The 21,132-nt window shown below is 41.9% G+C and overlaps 1 protein-coding gene across 3 annotated transcripts; it reads right to left on the bottom strand.

Annotated features, from left to right (window-relative positions):
• Positions 1-2,996: 2,996 nt before the first annotated feature.
• On the bottom strand, positions 2,997-20,865 carry sys1 (SYS1 golgi trafficking protein). 3 transcript variants are annotated; one of them, XM_069884818.1, is made up of 5 exons: positions 20,754-20,865; positions 19,612-19,719; positions 14,047-14,357; positions 10,127-10,194; positions 2,997-3,867 (listed from the first exon to the last, which is right to left on the bottom strand). In XM_069884818.1, the coding sequence occupies exons 3-5, from the start codon at positions 14,206-14,208 to the stop codon at positions 3,627-3,629; spliced, it is 471 nt and encodes a 156-aa protein (XP_069740919.1). In that variant the 5' UTR covers positions 14,209-14,357; positions 19,612-19,719; positions 20,754-20,865; the 3' UTR covers positions 2,997-3,626. The 3 variants fall into 3 exon arrangements, with proteins under 3 accessions (XP_069740919.1, XP_069740920.1, XP_069740921.1); XM_069884819.1 differs by lacking the exon at positions 19,612-19,719 and having other exon boundaries at positions 20,754-20,864; XM_069884820.1 differs by lacking the exons at positions 19,612-19,719; positions 20,754-20,865 and adding an exon at positions 18,125-18,145.
• Positions 20,866-21,132: the final 267 nt, after the last annotated feature.

The raw sequence follows: 21,132 nt of genomic DNA on the forward strand, positions 1-21,132 counted from the left end.
TTCCCAATATGCTGATAAAACAACTCTTGGTGAGGCAAATGTCCCCAAGAGGATATGAACAGGGTGAGTGACGGAGATCATGGCTGATGCAACAAGAAAGGCAAATGGCGCCTTGGCCTTTATTATTAAGAGTGCAGTGATGGCAATTTACCAACCAGGAAGAGTGATGAGACTGGGACTGCATTCTCTAGAATTTTGAAGATCATTGACCTGTGGCATTGGTTCCAGTTTCCTCTCTGCAGACACTGCCTGCTGAGTGTTTCCAGCATTTTCTGCTTTCTCTCAGAATTCCAGCCCCTACACTTTTTTGTTCCTCCACACCTGACTTAGCTCAGATGTAACTCTCTACAAATGCTGTCATCTTCTTTTCCTCCAGATAGCCAAGTACTGCCATTAAAAAAATACAGCATGGTAACTGGTCAATTTGGCCCCATGAGTCCGTGCCACCCAATAACCTACAGCCCCGGTATGCTTTGAAGGGTGGGAGGAAACTGGAGCCCTCGGAGAAAACCCATGCAGACAGAATGTACAAACTTGAACCCAGGTCTGGTCCTAGTCACTGGCGCTGTAAAGTTGCTGCTCTAACTGCTACGCCATCTGTGTTGCCTGTGCAATGACTCAGTCCCAGTATGTTTCTCTCTTCTGTTCATCCTCAATTTACACCACCTCCAGACAGATTAGCTGCCGCTGACAAGCTTATTCACCCTCTCTCATTTGACTCCATTCACTTGATTTTGTTTCCACCCTACGACAGATAGCCTTTTGAACAAGAAAGTCTGTAGATGCCAGGGTATAATGCAATACACAAACTTGGAGAAACAGGTGACAAGAACCAACGTTTCAGACATGGGCCCTCCATCATATAGCCGTTGTTCTCTGCACCTCTTCCCATTCTTCACAACTAAAACACACCCATTTTCTAACCATTTCCAGTTATAACAAAAGGACAGTGCCAAAATGTTTCTCTCTCCACAAATGCTACATGACCTGAGCATTCTCAGCATTTTATTGCTTTACTATTCCTTTTAAGTAATCACTCGGTCATCCACCAATACCTTGCATCTCCATGAAGTACAGTACATCATGGCTGTAGAAGCCTGGATGGGAGCTCCTCCTAGTGGACTTCATCATATACTGCATTTAGCAGCAGGGTCAGACCACCAATCTACATTAACCAATCCAGTTCAGTTTCCAGACTTGCTTTAGGACAGACTGAGTTATTGTGAACTCCATTAACTATAAAAACATTTGTATAGGCAGAATAGGCAATATTTACAGTAAGTTATACAAAGCATAATCAATTTTTAACTGCTCATCCAAACCATCATTCACATTTAATTTGCATCACTGGTCAGGTACAGGATCTCTTGAATCAACATCACGGCCTAAACTAATATCATGAACCAGACACCCACAGCAGAGGATTGTTGACACCCAGTGAACAGACCATCAATGATGGCCTGCAGGGATAAAGAATCTCAGGGTTGTAATGCAATGTCATGCATGTCCTCTGACAATAAAGCTAAATATTCCCTTTGCTCCCCCCATTCGCCTCCACATTCTTTGCTGCCAAAACTCTTCTCTTTCCCAACTTCAGTGAAAGGTTCCAGATGCAAAGGGTTATCCATTTCTTAGCAGTTTGGGATACAGAGTTTTACAGGATTTTCTGTATTTATTTCAGATTTGCAGCATCTGCATTTAACATTCATTTAATAGTGGAATCATTCAAATCCCATCCTAAATACAGTTCACTTTGAACATGGAACCACAGTGTTGAATTAGACCTTAAAGAGGGATATAGAGGACATTGACCAGAATGACAGTGTGCACAATGTCGAGTCTAGTTTGCAGGAATGTTAAAAGGATAAAAGGCCGTAAAATATAGATAAATAAATTTTCATAACACCCAAAAGTGTGGCGGGAGCTCAGCAGGGCATGCTGCATCAACGGAAAGCAATAGGCAGTTGATGTTTTGTAGAGCCCTTCTTCAGGGATGCCAAAGAACAGGTTGAATAGGGTGGTGGAGGGTGGGGGTTAAGGAAGGAGGCAGAAAGCACAGGCTTGCAATTGATAGGTGAACAAATCTTTCCTCTGGTGGAAATCAAAATTCAACAAGCCTCATAGCAATTAAATCTGCAAACATATTTTGCTTTACAAAAAACAGAACAAGGAGAAACCTAGGCCACTCTGATATGTCAACTTACCATCTCAGGAGACCTGAAAGACTAACAAGGAGGTACTGGTATGGAGGCATTGATCAGCTGTGATCTGCTGGAATCACAGAAGAGGCTTGATAAGCTGAATGGTCTCATCCTGTTCAAATTCCATATTTTATTCTTGATGCTACTGGGCTCCTAATTTAGTTTCATCTCATAATTTCCACCACATGCGCCATTATCCCATTCCTTGCATATTTCAAAGACTGCAGGATTTCCACATCTGTTAATTTTACTGATGGTAAAATGACTAACTCCAAGATGCAACTCATCATGTGGAGATTCCATAGAGGCTATCACATCGCCGTGAGCATTTTGTTCCTCAAAAACCACACAGATTGTTGGCTGCCGAACTTGCCAGACGACAATGATGAAATCTAGATGCAGCACAAATAGAAGGTTTTTAAAACATGCCTAATTCTTTGATTTGGGAAACCATCATTCACATTTAAATTGCATCACTGGTCAGGTGCAGGATCTCTTGAATCAACATCACGACCTAAACTAATATCATGAACCAGACACCCACAGCAGAGGATTGTTGACACCCACTGAACAGAATCCAAGCAAGAATCATCTTGTCGGTGAAAATGTAGAAGGTAGGCCTAAAGTAGGCAGAGCACAGACTTTGAGAAAGTGTTTATATTTTAGTACTGCAATAGATTTATTCCACATTGTCTTTTAAACAAAATAGAGATCAAGCTGTATTCCATGCCAATTAAACATGGCATTAGAATCTGATCTGTGCATAGCAGTCAGTCGTCAAATCCAGGACCAGCCTTTAGCTTGAAAGTGCTTTTCACTGTTTAATTAAAACTATTTTACACCAATTAGAAGATGCATGTTAATATCAAAACAAGAGGTGCTTAATTTTTGCTTATCTATGCAATGCTAGACACATCCAGTGTTACAATAGATTCCAGGATTCATTTGATGACAGGTTATTGGAGACATTTTGAAGACGCTCAGTTTGTATGCAGGTTTAGCATCAAACGTGAAAGGGTGTTTGGATTGGAAAAAAAAAGTGAAGTATTTTGGTACCCTCCAGTATGTGGGTTCTCATCACTGATCTCTCAATGTAAAAGCAACACACTACACTCTCAGCAAATCCGATTGGAGGCGAAGTCCCATTGAATCTCCATCCAGTTTGGTTTATACACTTTACCCGCCCCTTGCATGTGAACTTTTCCACAACAAAGTCCACTGAAATCCAGAAGTTACATGCTTAGAAAGGCTTTGATAAAAATATAGTACACAATCTATTTTCACATTTTTGCCACATTACGTGTTTAATTATCTTTGTACTTTGTGGGCAGAGTCTTGCTAACATTGAAACGTGGTCACAATCCACTTGAACACTGGCTAGTGCAGCAACTTCAGTCTCCATTGGGCAAATGCAAAAGGTTGTGCTCACAGGTTTGACTTGGGCCCAGTGTTCACAGGGATGGCTCTCAGCTCTGTCCGCATGCACAGGTACTCCCCAATCACAGCCATCAGGGCAATGCACACAATGTTCACCAGCCACCAGCTCAGTGATGTGGGAAAGTGCCAATTGTAGATCCAACATCCCATAAAGTGGAAGATATGGATGGTCACAGTGAAATCCAAACATTGCTTTCCTCTTCGGATAAAATACCACAAGCCAAGTGCACTGGGGAAGGAAGTAAGACAAGGTTATATTTGCACACAGCAGGATACAGAAAAGAGTTAGGAGTCAATTCCAATGATTGATTTTATAGTGGCAAATACTAAACACATCTATTGCTGTATTTAACCAAGTGCAATAACAAACATGCTGCAGAAACTCAGCAGGTCACGCAACATCCATGGAATGTAAAGGCTAACCCACGTTTTGGGCCTGGTCTCTTCACCAGGAATCTGGAAAACAGGCAGAGGCCTGAATGAAAAACTCGCTCCCGCAACCTACCCATCTCCACCACCACCATCTTGTACCACAAGGTTTCCAGCTCCATTTCAAGGAACCGCAGTTTGGTCCCCACAAGGATCTCGGGTACTGGCACTGCATAGATGCTGCTCTGTTTATTCCGGTATCTGCTCTTTTTTTTCCCCTTATTCCTGGCCAAGGGCCCAGGCCTGAAACATTGGTTCCCCTTTATTTCCTGTGGATACTGCGTGACCAGTTTCTCATGCACATTTCTGTATTGCACTCGACTCCAGACTTTCTTGCTTAACATGATTCAAAACCAAGGTTACTGTGACAGTACCACACATGTCTACAATCGCTGCTATTGTGGAAGACATGCATACAAGCAAATGGGAACACCAGTATCCACAGGGCACTCAGTTGCACATAATCTTGACTTTTCAATCAATATAATTCCTGCATTACTGCTGGGAGCCAAATCCTGGAAAATCTTGTCCAACACCACTGTCGAAGTTCTTTCTCTGAGCAGCAGCTTCAAATGGCAGCTCGGTTTAAAGAAAATTAAAGATAAACAATAAATGCAGACCCTGGCAGCACCACCCAGTTTGTACAAACAAGTTCATACAGCAGTGTCAATCCACAGGAAGGCTGTACTGTTGGATCAGCTATGAAACCAGCCTCCCACACCACGGTGGAAGCAAAAGATCATTACATGGCATTGTTCACTTTCCCATCCTATCCATTATTAATTCCCCCACGTCCATCACTCAAGGTACAGCAATTGTGAGGGGAAAGCTCCTACAAGCAGTTGTATAATCACAAATGGATGTGACCACGCTTCAAAAATTGGTTGTGATGGATTTCTTGGAAGGCGCTGAACAAATGCAAGCGTTTTCTTTCCCAACCAGGCTTTCTCATTATCAGCTTTGAGAATGAATCTGTTCTCGACACAGGCATCCACAACCCAAGCGTGTCCCCTTGCTCAGACACTTGCTACACTAAAACATTCAGCTTGAGAGGGGCCCCTCTATTTCAACAGCAAATCATTTGTCAGGGATGTGACCGTCTCTCTGGGAAATTGCAGTCTGATTCGATGGACTGAGCCCAGGAACTGGACCGTCAGGGACCATCAGTTCAGGTGGGATTCTTGGAAACGTAAGTGAAAATAAAGTTCATTAAAAAATATAGTGGTCTGATCTGGTTTCAACTCATTGAGTCTGAGATGAAAGGAAATTCTTTGCAACTTAAGTGTCCTCTCGTTCTCTTAGCACTCAATCAGGAGCTTTGAATGATCACAGCCAACATGATGGTGCCTTGACTCCAAGATGAAGATGTGTTCAGTGTTCTCATTTTACCAAGTAAACATGGCCAGAAATGATGGAAATTAGATACTCCAGGAAAAAGATTCTGTATGGCTTTTGGATAATTTTGTTGGCATTTATCCAGACATTGCCTGCATGAACGATGGACATCAGTAAGCAGGTGCTCAGATGATGGTACCTTTCACAGCATCCAGATAACCCAAAGTACTTCACAGCTGAATAAAATTCTTTGAAGGTGTCATTATTGTGATGTCACAAACATAGCTCTACTTGTAACACTAACATTCCACAAACAGCAGCAAAACAAATGAACCATCATAACAGCTTGTTGAACTAAGAAAAACTTCCTGCTGCTGCTTCCAATAGCTTTATAGGACAGGTAGAGCCTCAATTTAACAGCTCACCCAAAGCATAGCACCTTCAACAGAGCAGAAATTTTTGAAGCTGGAATGAAGTACCCACATTTTAATATCAAGACACATGACAATCACATATGGGATTATCAGGCCACACTGTATTTGGGCAAACAAGCATACACATCATCAACTGGATTTCTAATCAGGTACTCATGGACCTGGTTTATTTCTGAAAATGATATAAGCATTGTGTGTTCCTTCTGAACCCTCTCCTGTAGTGCCTGTGAACCCTGCTAGGAGTAAAATCATGAAAATCTACAGGCGCCGTGGTTGAAGTAAGAACACAAAATGCTAGGGAAGTTTATCTGGTCAGTGTCCTTTATGTAGCAAAGGCATAAATACATAACTGACGTTTTGGGCTTGAGCCCTTCGACAAGGTATGAGAGAATGCCGGCAGGCGTCCAAAAAAAAAAAGGTGGGGGGGGGGTGTGGTAGCAAAAGTATGAGATGATAGGTGGAGAAAGGAGGGAGGGGACAACAGCAATCGGGAGGAGGAGGGATGGCTGGGTGGGGAGAACTGGAAAGACACAGAAGGGGGAAGGGAAAGAAAAGGCAAATAAGTTTAGCAGAAAGCAGGGAAGATGATGTTAATGACATCTGGCTAGAGAGCACCCCAGAATGAAAATCAGGTGTTGTTCTTCCAATCTGCAGGTGGTCAGGGTGGGACAGTACATAAGGCCATGGTCAGACATGAGTCTGGGACCGTGACTCAGAATTGAAATAGTTGGATACTGGGAGGTTACTGTTGTTTTAGATGGAGAGGAGGAACTCAACTGATTTCCCAATTTGCGACCTGTCTCTCTGATGTAGAGGCCACAAAAGGAGCACTGGATGCAGTAAATCAGTCCTGTGAATATACAAGGATGAAGTGTTGCTTCATTTGAAAGGCCTGTTTGGGGATGAAGATCGTGGTGAGGGAGAAGGTGTGGGCGCAAGTGTTGCATCGCCTACAGCCACAGGGGAAGGAGTGGGGTGGTGAGGGAGAAGGTGTGGGCGCAAGTGTTGCATCACCTACGGCCACAGGGGAAGGTGCGGGGTAGGGAGGAGAAATAGGTGGGGAGGGATGAGGGCACGAGGGAATCATAGAGGGAGTGGTCCCTGTGGAAAGCCAAGAGGAGAAGGAAAACCGTGTCTGGTGGTGGGATCTTGCAGTAAGTGCCGGAAATTCCACTGGATAATGTGTTGGATGTGGAGGCTGGTGGGTTGATAGGCGAGGACGAGGGGGATTCATGCAGAAGGACTGAAAGCACTTTGCATCTTCCTGGACCCCCAACCAATCACCCTCTACCACCACCCTCCTCCACCTGGCAAACTCGTCTTTACTCAAAATAACTTCCCCTTTAACTCATATCAATTTCTCCAAATTAAAGGAGTAGGTATGGGTACTCGCATGGGTTCAGCTACGTCTGCCTGTTTGTGGGCTTTGTGGACTACACAGGAAAGACCCCAAACTCTTCCTCTGGAATAGTGATGTCTACATCGGGGCTGTCTCATGCATCCACAATGAGCTTGCCAACTTCTTCCACTGTGGATGGAAGGATCCTTCTTGGCAAGGATGCAGTAGATCAGAAGTAAACCATGCTGGCTTGGAGGAATTAAATGCATGGAGGGTCTGATTGCAATAGGACATTGTAAAAACTCAGCTGGTCAAACAGTGTACTGTATGGGGCAGATAAAGATACATAACTAACGTTTTGGGCTTGAGCCCTTCGTCAAGGTATGTCCAGCATTGTGTTTTTACTTCACCACAGTGTCTGCAGGCTTTCGTGTTTTACTTGTGGCACAGTAGGTCATTGTAGTCTTAGTGTCAACGCCAGTGGCCTTGGAGGTATCTGAACTTTTTGCTATCCATGAGAGAACAGTGTCCCTATCCCAAATGGAAAATGAGGTCTTGGTGTAATTTGAATTCCACTGGCTAGAGGGTTTGCTGACAGGAGAACATGCCATGTACAGTGGAGCAAACATGGGAACAAGAAAATGCCCTACTTCACTTTGCCTAAGTTACATATTGGCAATAGATATTTGTGAAGTAGTTGCTGTTAATTTCTGGTTAAATGTGTGACTACTGGGATTGTGACTTTGGCCGTAACCAAGATAGTTCTGACATTCAGCAACATGCAAAGAACGTCCAGTTGGCCAAGCTACTGGAGGATTCCAGCACTTGTGAAACTACCATGGCGCAAATCAGCATTTGAAAGTGAAGTGAATTAAGTGTCAATGCCTGGATCTACAAGATGGATATAGATAAAAGGAGAGGGAAGAGATCCGACCAATAGAGAACATGCAGCAAAACATGAAGTCAGTCTTCATGGTAGGTAAAAATGATCCAAGTGGTAAGAGATTGTAGAATAAGAGATGCAGCAGGGTCCTGGTTTCCATGACAATAAGTTAACTGTTATTGTTAAGTGAAAAGAATTGAAGACAAAAGTAGATAGGAAAATGTTGTCTCTGTTCAAGAGGGGATTTGATTGAAATACAAAAACCTGAAGCATTATGAGGGAGTACCTGAGGAGAGGTTGTTTCTGTTTGTACAATAGAAAATTACATCAGGGTCACCATTTGCTTGGTCAATAACCAGTTGTAGTGAGCAGAGATTTCTTCCCTCTTGAGCACAGAGAAGACAAAATCATCACCCGATCCAGTACAAAGCCACTTCCCTTGTCTTCAGCTCATCTTCACCCTACCAATTGTCCAAGCCTGGATCAGCCTTGCATTTCACCTCTGTACAAGCCTCCAGTCACAGATCCGTGCCATTGCTTCTTTCCAAATCCAGCATCACCCAGCTTCAAATTTATTTCATTCATCTCCTGAACACTCTAATCTGTAACCAAGTTACCTCCACACAAAAGACAAGTCTCTCAAAGTTAAAATCTTCATGTTAATCTTTAAGCTAGCCCTTTGCTTAAATCTCCGGCAGCGCTACAACTGCAGAGAACTTTGTTCTTCTGCAGATTTAGCCTTCAGCATCCCTATTTTAATTATAGTTAACTACAGAGGTTCTCTGTAGTTGTTTTATTATTTCTTTCCTTTAAGAATCTCATTAAAATCAACATTTTTGCAGTCTGGCAACACTTTACCTTCAGCAAACCTCTGGAAAATAAATTGAAAAGTGTTTTCAAAAATCTTCCCATATGAAAGCCAAAAACAATTACATTTCCAGTGTCAGTTTTCTGCTGATTAAAATGCTGTATTGTCCAAGATAGCGAAGTGTAGAAATACAGAGGATCAGCTATACTACGTACCACACACTTTAAAGGAAATTTGGAATGACTACATTTTAAATCATACATTTTCAGAACCCTAAAACAGTTTTTATCATGGGACAAAGAACCTGTTCCTGTGGGCCCTTTCAAATTGCCTTGTAAAATGGGGTTTACCGGGCAATTTACTAGGTTGAAGACCCAGGTATAGGGTTATTTGAAGGGGCCGAACCGGGCAAGCCCAATCAAAATCTACCTGGGTCCCATACCTACCTCGGAGGTGGTCAGGGAACCCAGTTACACTTACTTGGGTGTCTTCCATTGCCTATTTGAAAGGGGAAACTGAGGACCAGTTACTCTGAACTTGAAACAGAAAGAACAAAGGGAACAGGGATTCCCTGTGGCTGTGTGACGCATCACTCACCCTGTCATTGCAGGGATGGGATGCCCCTTAAATTGCCATGTTGGCAATTTAACAGGTAGGTTGTTAGGCTGCTATTTGAAAGGTGCAAGAGGGACACATAACCCAGTAATCTCACCAGGGTTCCAGGAGGGCTACCCGGGTGTTGCAATTTGAAAGTGCCTGTTCTATACTGTTCCATGAACTCTGCATCATTCCATCAGATCAGAGATCTGTCACACAGCAATCCTCTGCTTTTGAGCAAGCTGTGGCAAAGGTAATGTAACTACTGCAGATGGCAGCTCAAATGCCTTGAGAAAGAATAAAACCACAAACAAGTTGGATTTGTACTTTAATAATTACTCCCTAGGTGCTTCATAAAAGGATTCAACAATATTTGACCCCAAGCCATGAAGACTAAAAGCTCTGATAAAGGTAAAGGAGGAACAATTAGAGGGAGAGAATTCCAGGTTAAAAGTGTGATGGAGATGAAAAGGAAAGCACAGCTATAACTGGCTACACAAATGGTGATACATGGGTTTAAATTACAACTTTAGTGAACGTTCAATCCTTAAAATGTTTGTTCTTGCATTGACACTGGGATCTTAGTAAAGCTGCCATGGAATCACTTACAAGCAGCCTGGTTAAACTGCAACCCTCTCAGGTCTAATCTGTACATGTACTTACCATGTGAGTGAATTGAGAACGAATGCCATCATTGAGAGTCTCCCCTGACCCGTGGAAAATCCCAAAACCTAAATCACAAACAAATCAGTGTAAAATGAGAATTAAAACAACATCCCCTCCAAGGCCTCAATCCAGGTGCATCCCACAAGACAAACTGATTAGTTTAAATTTACTTCTTCACTTTGTTTTGCTGGTTGCAACGTTTATCACAGAATATTCCAGCTCTAATACAAAAGATGACTTTAGTTGTAACGGGTCAGTGATTTGCTGCAGATACATCAATGCCTTCGGGCTATTTATCCATACTATGTACAGTATGTACACACTTGTATGTACAGTTTCATGTTACACTTGGGACTCCATTTTCCCAGGCTTTAAACAATAAGATTAAAAAGCCACTACTGATCAACTTAAAATATACATTTTGTATAAATCTACAAAGCCATGTTGGCAATATTTTACACTGCCGAACTTGCGTTTTGCTTTAAGATAAAATTCATGGACCATTGACCATTTTATTTAATGACTGTGTGAAAGAAAATGGGTCTGGAAATTTGGAACAGTAAAAGTATGGTAGTATTGTGATTTTGGATCAACTAGAATCATTTCAGCTATAAAAAAAAGCGTATTTACATTAATCTTTTATAATGATTAAAGCTACCTTGACTTTCAGGTCAGGGACCCAACGCTCTGTTTTTAGGTCTAAACAAGCTTCCTATAGCTGACCATTTTAACTTCCCCAACCATTGGACAGCATAGTGGTTAACTCAACAATACAGAGCCAGCGACCCGAGCCAAATACGGCGCTGTCAGAAAGGTTTTCGTACATTCTCTGTGTCTGCGTGTTTCCTCTGGCTTATTCCGTTTACTCCCACCCTTCAAAACATGTGAGATTGTAGGTTAATTGGTGTGTTTGGGGTGCAAGGGCTCGTCGCCCGGAAGTGCCCGTTGTACACTGAATTCCTACAGTGATGTCTCTCCTCAGCTTCATCCATTGTCAGGGTGAGGTCAAATGTAAACTTGAGGAACAACACATCATATTCTTCATGAACAGCCTTGACCCTAACAACATGAACATTGATATTAGATAGCCCTCGCTCCCATCCTATTCCACTCTTTTCATCTCTTTATTTATTCCTTTGATAAATTTTCTACTCTTCCTCTTTCAGTCCCCTTCCTGATGGTTTGTCTCTCAATCTGCCTTTCTGTCTCCCACACCTTCTGTCCCATGCTTTGTCTCTTCTGGGCTCCAACCCCAGCTTCTTTTCCCATTTATATACGTAATATTTCCTATTTTATCTTAGTCTTGAAAAAAGGGTTCAGACCCGAAACATTGACTGGCATTTCTATCCAAGGATTCTGGTCTGAATTGTTGAGTTCCTCCATCAATGCTCCCAATTCCAGCATCTACAGTTTTTGTGTTTCCCTTCAGATGTGTTTGCTTTACAAAAACTGAAATATTATACTTGCGTGCCTGTGAGAAGCATTGTGGTTCTACCATTTACATAGAGATTTCTTTAAAGCCTCAAATTTCCCTCTAATGTTAAATGGACAAGCAGGTTTGGGGGGGGGGGGGGGTGTGGATGGATAATCTAAGTAGATTAGCATGGGCAATGTTGAAATGTAATTGCTAGCTGCCTTTTGGAGGATGAAGTTGAGGGAAATGTGTGAAATAATGGATGAGGTATATCTGATAAAAAACAAAAGCTTCTTCAAAGTAGGTAAAGCAAAAAGCAGTTAAAAGGGAGCAAAATGCAGGATGGCAGTAAAAGGAAGGGTTGAGGAGGCCAGTGCTTTTTTATTTAAAAAATAACAGCCTCTTTGGAGCTAATAATGACTTTTAAGAAGGTCCTGGATGACAGGATGATCAAAAAAATAAAAAGGGGCATGAGATCCTAGAGAGTGGCAAACCAGTGACAAAAATGGCCTTCGGCAGGAAATGCAAGGTAATGAGTGAAGGAGGATTTTGTGACCAGACTGCTATAAACAAAGGGGATCAACAAGATCAGTACTCAATTCCTTGTCTTTGCTAATAATTTAGACAAAGAAATTTGTAGACCGTAGAAACATGACCACACGGGTAACAGAGAAGGTACAGATGGCTGGTCACTCAGAAAGAAAAGTGGCAAAGAGAATTTACTCCTGACAAGGTGCGAGATGATACATTTGTGAGGCAGAAAGAGAGCATACTATAATGGGAGGCTATTCGGAAGAGTGCAGAAGCAGAGGGATCTTGTGGTTAAAAGGGCATATGAAATGCTCTTCTTTATTAGCAAACAGAATATAAAAGTAGGTAAACAGGGATCAGCATTCCAATGAGTACAAGATCTGTGCTGTTTTCCTTTCTCTCAGATTCCGTATTTAGCACAGAAACAGCCCCTTGGACCAACCTGCCCATGCCAACCAAGTTGTCTACCTAAACTCGTCCCATTTGCTTGCATTTGACCCAATTCCTTCTTAATCTTTCCAACCCGTGTACCTATCTAAATACCCTTTAAATGCAGCCTCTGCTACTTAATTGAGCTGCTTGTTCCACATCCCCACCATCTTTGTGTGAAACAGTTGCTCCTCAGGACCCTTTTCCTTCTTACCTTAAATCTACACATTTATTTTAGACTCACCTGGCCTGGGATAAAGACTGTGACCATTCACCTTAATTATGCCTCTCACAATTTTATAAACCTCAATAACATCCCTCTCCCCACCAGCCTTCTAACTACCAGTAAAAAAATGTTCAGCATATCCAGGCTCTTATCATAACTGAAACCCAGCAGTCCCAGTAACATTCTTATGAATCTTTTCTATATCCTTCCCAGTTTACTGACATCCTTCTTACAAAATGGGCGACCAAAACTGTACACTATAATCCCAAGCGCAGTCGTATCAAAATCTTGTACATATCCCAGTACTCAATGCCCTGACCTTCGAAGGCAAGCATGCCAAAAGCCTCTTCTCCACTCTACCTGCTTGAGACAGCATTTTCATGGAACTAGATACCTGTACTCCTAAGTCTCCATGTTCCAACCATTCACTGTCCATGTTCTGCCCTGCTTTAACCTACCAGTGTAATATAATACACATTTGGAACCATACTGCCAACTTCTTAACTGCATCCAAGACAACCCCAAAAAATGAAACATTGCCAACTCCACATAAATTTTCCCCTCAAAAATTAGTAATGTTTTCATTTGCCAATATTTAGCCAAGACCATCCAAATAGCTTCACGTACACTGATCAAACACAAAATTTTTTAGCTTTTTCCACGTTGATAGCCAGATGAGCAATTTTATTGAAATGGAAAGATTATTCATCCCCTACTCATACACAGTGGTTATATGATGCAATATCCTATTTAAGTTTAGAGAAAATTAGATACTAAAGAAAGAAAATTCCAAATTATGAAATTATGGGGCCCATTATAAGAATTTTTTTTATAATTGGAAGAATTAACAATTATTATATGCTCCAGGGGTCGCCAGTGGTTCCACATTATTAATTTTTAAAAATTAATTCTATAAGATTACCTTAATTAGAGGGAGGGGATAGATTAGATCTATTTTCAGGTTTTTTTTTCTTTTTCTTTATTATATACGTTATTTCAACAAATGGGTTTAACATGGTTGCATTGATCATTTCAATTACATATTTTTGAGATATTATGAGCAATTATTGATGTAGTTTATCTAGTTTTTTTGTGCCTGCCTACTTGTATACAAATATATTATTGTGCAATTGTTGTCTGTATGCTTACATAATAAACTCAGTAAAATATTTTAAAAAGAAATGCACAGGTTTTATTTAATTCCTGTCCCCCACCAAGAAAGTCATATAATTCTGCACTTCAACACAGATGTAGATTCTTTTTCTATTTAGAATCTTTTGCACGATAAAGAAGCTTTTACTTTATGAGAACTTTTACCTCATAACTAAATATTTGATCGAGCGATCGACTGTTCTGTACCAGGCTATCCACCACAGCCAACCAGATGCCCAAAAAACTGTAGTAAATGCACTGCATTAAGATAATCTGAGACACAATGAGAATGGGATCCCACACGTAGCTGCGGAAGTGTCCGGCCATTCCCACTGCTCTCTTTGCAATCACAATAGCAGCAATGAGAACAACTGCTCAGTTTCTTGTTATCAGTGACATGGCTTTTGGAGAGGCAAAGTGCTAGAAGATCCAAAATCCTGGCGAACCAGAGTCTGGAATTGGACAGACTCACACACCTAAAAATAAAAAGGAAAACAAAATTCATAAAGATGAAGGAGACAGTTACTATTTCATTATTATTTTAATATAATTTCATGAAAGAAAAAGCACATTTAGGGAATTAAGATAACATTTCTGTCTGTGAACAAAACACTAAAGTAACACGGTAATAAGGTTAGATCGGCCTCTTCAGGTCCAGATCCTGCTCCATTTGCTCAGCAATTCCATTAGATTGACTTGGATTCACCAAGACCCTTACCTGACAAAGGTCTATGCAAGTTCAATAGAGTTTGGTTTTAAATGAAAGCACAATCTGAAGCTGTCTTTGTCACTTCCTGTATCATAACCCTGTGTTGTGAATGAACAGCTTTTTATCCTTAAAAGTTCAAGGCCTTTTACATTGTTGAGACACAGAAAATCTAGGAAGATTGTTGGTGTTTTTGCCTCAGAAGGTTAAGAAGGGTCAAGTGTAAGTTCCAGATTCCATTTCTAATGAGTATAGCATTCATTTTAAGATACAGGATTGGAAATAAAGGGTTATTTGTATCATCCTTATCTAGTCATTTTAAAATATCAATTTGATCACCTCTAAACCTTAGTAGACCATGTAATCTGTTCTCCATTTCAGCTCTATACACATGATGAATGTGTGTGGCAAACTGTCCAAACACCAATACACTTCTTGCCACGGCTTCTTATCATCTTAATTATTGCCTTGGAATTGTGCACTCAGAATCCTGGAGTTTGAACCCACAATCCTAATTTTTATTTTTAAAGTACCTGTTCAGCTGCAGCAAGCAAGACTTTCAGTGCATATGTACATTGTACAATGTATACATTATCATTTTCAACAAAACTAGTGAAAAGCTGACAAGGGCAAAATGCAGTGGGAGTTATACTGTGGTTTAGGTTCCAAAAATAGACATTTTCCAAATCTATTTGCCTCAATTCACTGAGAATCTCTCCTATATGCACATAACATAATTTCAAGGTTTATAATTTAGTAGATAACATCAAAAATGTTAATCTTAAGACCCTGAAGATTCAACAAGGAACCTGGCTTGCTCCTTTAGTTAATGACCCCAAAATACCTGTTTTATCTAAACACAGGCAGCCAGAAAGGAGTGCATGCTCCTCCATAGTGCACTGAAATCCAAGTTGTCACTGAAACTGGACACCTACATTCAGAGGAGATCATGAGACAATAGGATGAAGTTTCTTCAATCCTAGCTAAATATTAGACAAAGACCCCTGCATCACAAGCAGAAAAGGGAGTTCATGTAGAACTAGGCAGCTGAACTTGCAAATATGTAGAAGGGGGAAGAAAAGGGGGCCTTCAGCTTCAAGACTATGGATAGGCCGCCCTGTGACCACAAGGTTTTTCCTACGATACTTTGGTTTGCTACCACATTCCAAAGGCATGACTTTGAAAGGTTCAATTGATCCATTGGGGTGGTGGTGGAGAATCAGGTTGATGAACGTGAAAAGAAAATCGCTGGAGGGAAATGTAGGAGAATGGAATTTTTCTGAGAGCTAATATAGATTTACTGGGCCAAATGGCTTGCTACACAGGAGGAATTATGCTGAGATGAGCTTTCCTTCACATTTTGTGGACTGACATTCAGTTACTCTTTGAAAGCTTAAATGCCCAACTGCATTGAACAACACCATCCAAACACATGATTCTATCATTATCTTTAAAACAGATGACCATTAGAACACCAATAAAATCTTGCTGTTCACAAGACTGCAAGTCAACAGAGCAGAATTAGGCCATTCGACCCATTGGGTCTGGTCCACCATTCAAATCATGGCTGATGTACTTTTCCTCTCAACTTCATTAACAGTCTTCACCCATAACTGTTGCTTCTTTCATAATTAGTGACCATAATATTTCAAGATTCAAGTTTATTATCGTCTGAATGGACATGTAAAACCTGACAAAATAGTCCCCCTCCAATCCATGGTGCTCGAATAACACACAATACACAGTACATAATGATCACATAAATAATCAAAATAGATATTTGGGATGATTTTCACAGGCACAGGATACTGTTCATATACTCTAAAGAGTTTTAGGCTTCTGGGAACATGGATAAACTAAAGATCCCCCACCAGATGTTAAAGAGAATGAGGATCAGCACATGAACTGTTTTGACTCCTATGCAGCCTGAATTTCTGAATGCTTCCAACTGCTGAATTTATTTCAGCTTTCTAGCATCTGCATTTTGATTTTCCACATTATTGGCACAGGTTTATTCAGAAGCCAGTCAAACTTCTTAAATTAGGCAGAAGTTTAGATTTGGTGAGTTTTGGAAGAAAGGACGAAACTGTAAGTCAGGGTAGAAAACAGAATCAGGATGTAATATTGCACAAGGATTAGATCAAACATTTACAAGGCATTTTCTCACTGTATCAGAGTCTGATCAAGGCACAAGAGGCTATTTAAATAGGAAGGAATGGTGGGGAAGTAAAAAGAAACAAATGCAGTAAACCAAGGTGCTGGAGGAACTCAGCAGGTCACCCAGCAACCATGGGAAGTACAAGGCAGTCAAGGTTTCAGGCCTGAGCTGAGCCCTTTGTCAGGAATGTCTGAATAAAAAGGTGGGGGAGGGGAAGGAAACTCTGCTCCCATCACTTCTCAGCTTCTTTCTCTTCTACCATCCCACCTGTATCCATCTATTCCCTCTTCCCTGAGCTCCTCTCCCTTAACCACCCCCACCTTTTAATTCAGTAATCTCCCTGTTTCTCTACATTGCTCAGGCCCAAAATGTGGCCTGCCTTTTACTTCCTTTGGATCCTGAGAGTCTCCAGTACATTTGTGTATTGTACCCCAGCATCTGCAGATTTTCATGTTTACCTTTTCAAAAAAGTGATAAGAAACAGAGCAATTTGAGGGAATTATGATCTTTGCAGCCAGAATGAAGTTCAAATATCTTGCCTGCCCGGGCAGGAGTTGGAAAGCTGCCTCATCCTGTACAAAGGGTGGGAAATTTCAATTCTCTGAGATTTAGGAATCAACAAAATAGTCCGACCAGGAAAAAGGTTTGGGCTCAGATGGTTTTAGAATCAAATGCAAAACCTCACAGTTAACCTCTGGTTTCTTACCCAGGTCGCAGATAAATTGGCCGAGATCAGGGGTGGCCAAACTTGCTTAATGTAAGAGCCACATGTGATAAACCAGATATTTGAGAGCCTCAATATGTGAAAAAAAAAATTACATACACGTTTTTACTTTCTTTGGATAAGAAACAGGATGTTTATTTAACTTGCTGCATATGTCAGTGATAATAAATAATTCTAATTGATGAAATGTTCATCAATTATAATTAAATGATAATATTATTTAATTATCAATGGATTGTCTGATATTTTAATTTGTGATAATGGAAGATGGAATCGGTGCAGTGCTTCCATTCAATGACTCCAAAGTACAGTGACCGACTTACTCTGAACACCATAGTCTCAAAATGAGACTATTTTGGAGTTGCATGCTGCAATTTTTCAAAATCGATTGAATTAAAAGCCAATTCCAGGCGAAGTCCCAACAGACAGCAGGTTGGACACGATACTTTGGTGCCCTTTCACCTTAATTTGCTTGATGATTTCTCAGCAATGGGCATGTACCAACTTGTATCCTTGATTTTAAAAAATGTTTTTACTCTTATATGCACATTATGCTACAAAAACTTTATATAAAGAAATTTTTGCACGTAATAATATTTATTCATGTATAGAGGTTTTAAACTGTTAATTTGTATCAATTTCAATAATAAAGTACCTGTATTCGGTGCTTTGGGAACTCTTGTGGGTGGACAACCAGGACTGGTAGGGGCATTGGGAATTCTGATAGGATGGCAGCCATGAGGAAAAATAGGGGAGGGGGGTCCAAATTTTGCACACATATATACGGTATACATATATACAAATACTTTCAATCTCAAGCCACAGCCACTAAAACTACCATTGTGAGTTCATACGATTCCTGTCTCAGCCAACATATTTCTGTGAGCCGCACATTATACTGTATGTCAAAGAGCTGCACATGCATGTGAGCCACGGTTTGGCCACCCCTGCACTAATCAGTCCGAGTCCAAACCAGATAACTGCTTATCTTGTGTCCAATGTTAATTATGCATCTGTGAACAAGGTTAAAAGATAAGAAAAAAATATGACAAAATGGTGCTGAGTTGAATTCATGAAAAATACATAACAAAGAGAATAATTAATGGCACAAATAGTGATTAGTGGGGTTGATCTTAAAACCACTACAGAGAAATGGTGACCAAAGTTGTGAACTATGGTTTCCCCCATTTTTCAAGATCTAGGGATTGCTGGCCAGGCAATGTTTATTGCCAGCACCCAACTGCCCTCGAACAGGTGGCAGGGAGTAACCTTAAAGTGAAGTGCTGTTGGGTCGGCAGTACTCGATCGAGAGGACAGTGCTAGAATGGCAGTGTACTTTGAGGTTAAGATTGCATGCGACTTGGAAGCAGATTTGTAGGTGGATGGCACAGTGATGAAGCAGTCACTCTGTTCGAATGACCTGAGTTTAACCTCGACAGCAACACTGCCTGTTTGCACATTTTCCATGACTGTGTGTTGACCCCTGGAAACTCCAGTTTACATGCACACCCCAGATGTGTGCTTGGTACTAACTAGGTGACAAATTGGTAGGGATGCAAATGGGCATATGAAGTGAGAGATAAGCGGAAGAAACAGTGGTGACAGATGTGCTTTGAGTGGCATCCTTCTGAGTCATAAGTAAATACACAAAGTGGTGTTCCCTAAAGTTCTTGATCTTGGTGATAAGAGGATGTTAGTTGTTGAAAAAACCTAGGCAAATCACTGCTTTTTGTAGTTGGTACATCTTGCAGCTATTGTAGGTCAGTGGTGGAGGAAGCAAATATCTAGACTGGGTCTTGGGGCTACTGGATTTTGGAGGCTCAAGAATTTGACATGGTTGAGGATGCCAAGCAGAGTTAGCTGAGCCAGGGAAAACAATTTTGTAGTTAGTACTGCACCTCAGTCAGAGGTGGAGGCTGATCTGCAACTCATTGAGGAGGGGGCTTGCTTTGTGCCAGGTGGTGGTCACATCCCACAACACAACTTGCTGATTTGCTCATTGATCATGGACAAAGGGAAAGTGCCTGTAAGTGAGACGGAAGATGCGATCCAGAGGACAGGATGCAAGCCTCAGATTTCATTTGCATCTCATGGGTTTGAGATTTTTTTTTCAGGCTATTTAGAAGAAATAAGCTTACTGACCATGAAACAGTATGCACAAACAAAGCAGCAGTCGCAACAGTGTCGCTGGCAACATCCATAAGGTTGTGTGGTCTATTCCACGCCAGGATTTAGAACATCTGCTCTGGGCTGTGGAAAAGGGAAGGATGATTGAGATACATGTGAGTATCCACACATAGGCCAAATCAAGGGATAAGACAACAAAATAAGCAAAGCCTCAAAGCTAGTATTCTATGGAGTAATACTTAAGCCACATGAAAATTAGTGAAGAAATAAGTTTAGAGAAGTGAACGTGTGACTCAAAGAATTGTAGAAGTGGCAACAAGAATTTTTAATTAAATAATGGGACTAAAGTTACAAACATATGGCAAATTAAAAGGTAGAAAGACCAGAGAACATGAGAACTACAGAAAGATTGCTGCAGGACCAGAATAAATCAGTGGACAAAACCAGAAGATACTAAATAACTTCTTATTTTTAAGCAGTGATCGCTAGTTCTAGAATCTCTCACAAGAAACATCTCTGTATCCACCCTGTAACGATCCTCCAGATGTCTGCTACTATCTGCCTCTCTTCAGGTAAAAAGAGTACAACATTCCTTCCATTCACAATGGCACCTGTTATTGAGTCACCAACACACACAAAACAATATAACTTGGTAAACCAAAGAAAGAAAAAGTGCCACTTGTATTAAGCCCCAAATTCAGAAAACACATGACAAGAAAGCAGAGAGAAAGCACATTTCATCTTCATATATATTAGCCAAGGGGAGAGGGGAGAGGGGGGGGGAGGGGAGAGGGGGGGGAGGGGAGAGGGGGGGGAGGGGAGAGGGGGGGAGGGGAGAGGGGGGGAGGGGAGAGGGGGGGAGAGGGGGGGAGGGGAGAGGGGGGGAGGGGAGAGGGGGGGAGGGGAGAGGGGGGAGGGGGAGAAGGGGGAGGGGGAGAAGGGGGGAGGGGGAGAAGGAGAGGAAGGGGGGAGAAGGGGAAGTGGAGGGGGACCTCGCAGCATGGCGCGTGGAAGGGAGGCAGGCGGCGGTGTGGGGGGGGAAACACCGCACGTCGGGATCCGAGACAGTGGTCCTGCCAAGCCCACCACTGCGTCCAGGCGCCGGCAGGGTAAGCCTGGCTACACGACAGGGCCCCGCCGCCCGAGGGGGAACCAACCTGCCAAACACCACCGCTGCCGCAGGACGCTTCCAAATAAACATCGACGAGCTGCCATCCGGCACTCGGCTGCACAGCTGGCGTCACCACGGCCCGACCGGAAGTGGGCCCGTCATTGCATCACATCCGGCAGCCCCTGAAAGCTCAGACAGTGGCAGCAGTTCAGTTACATTGTCGTCTGTCAATGAGATGGTATCATGATTAGTGAATAGATTGAAAGAGGACGGGACGGTTCCGGTGGCATCACGTTGACAGGGAATATCGGTGAGAGAAGGTGAAGGGGTCACGTCCCGTTCCCCGCACGAATGCAATGTACCTAGCGGGTCGGTCAGCGTCGGCGGGGGGCGGGGGGCGGGGGGCGGGGGGGTGACACAGTACC

Source organism: Narcine bancroftii, chromosome 6 (genome assembly GCF_036971445.1).
Source record: "Narcine bancroftii isolate sNarBan1 chromosome 6, sNarBan1.hap1, whole genome shotgun sequence".
Taxonomy (NCBI): domain Eukaryota; kingdom Metazoa; phylum Chordata; class Chondrichthyes; order Torpediniformes; family Narcinidae; genus Narcine; species Narcine bancroftii.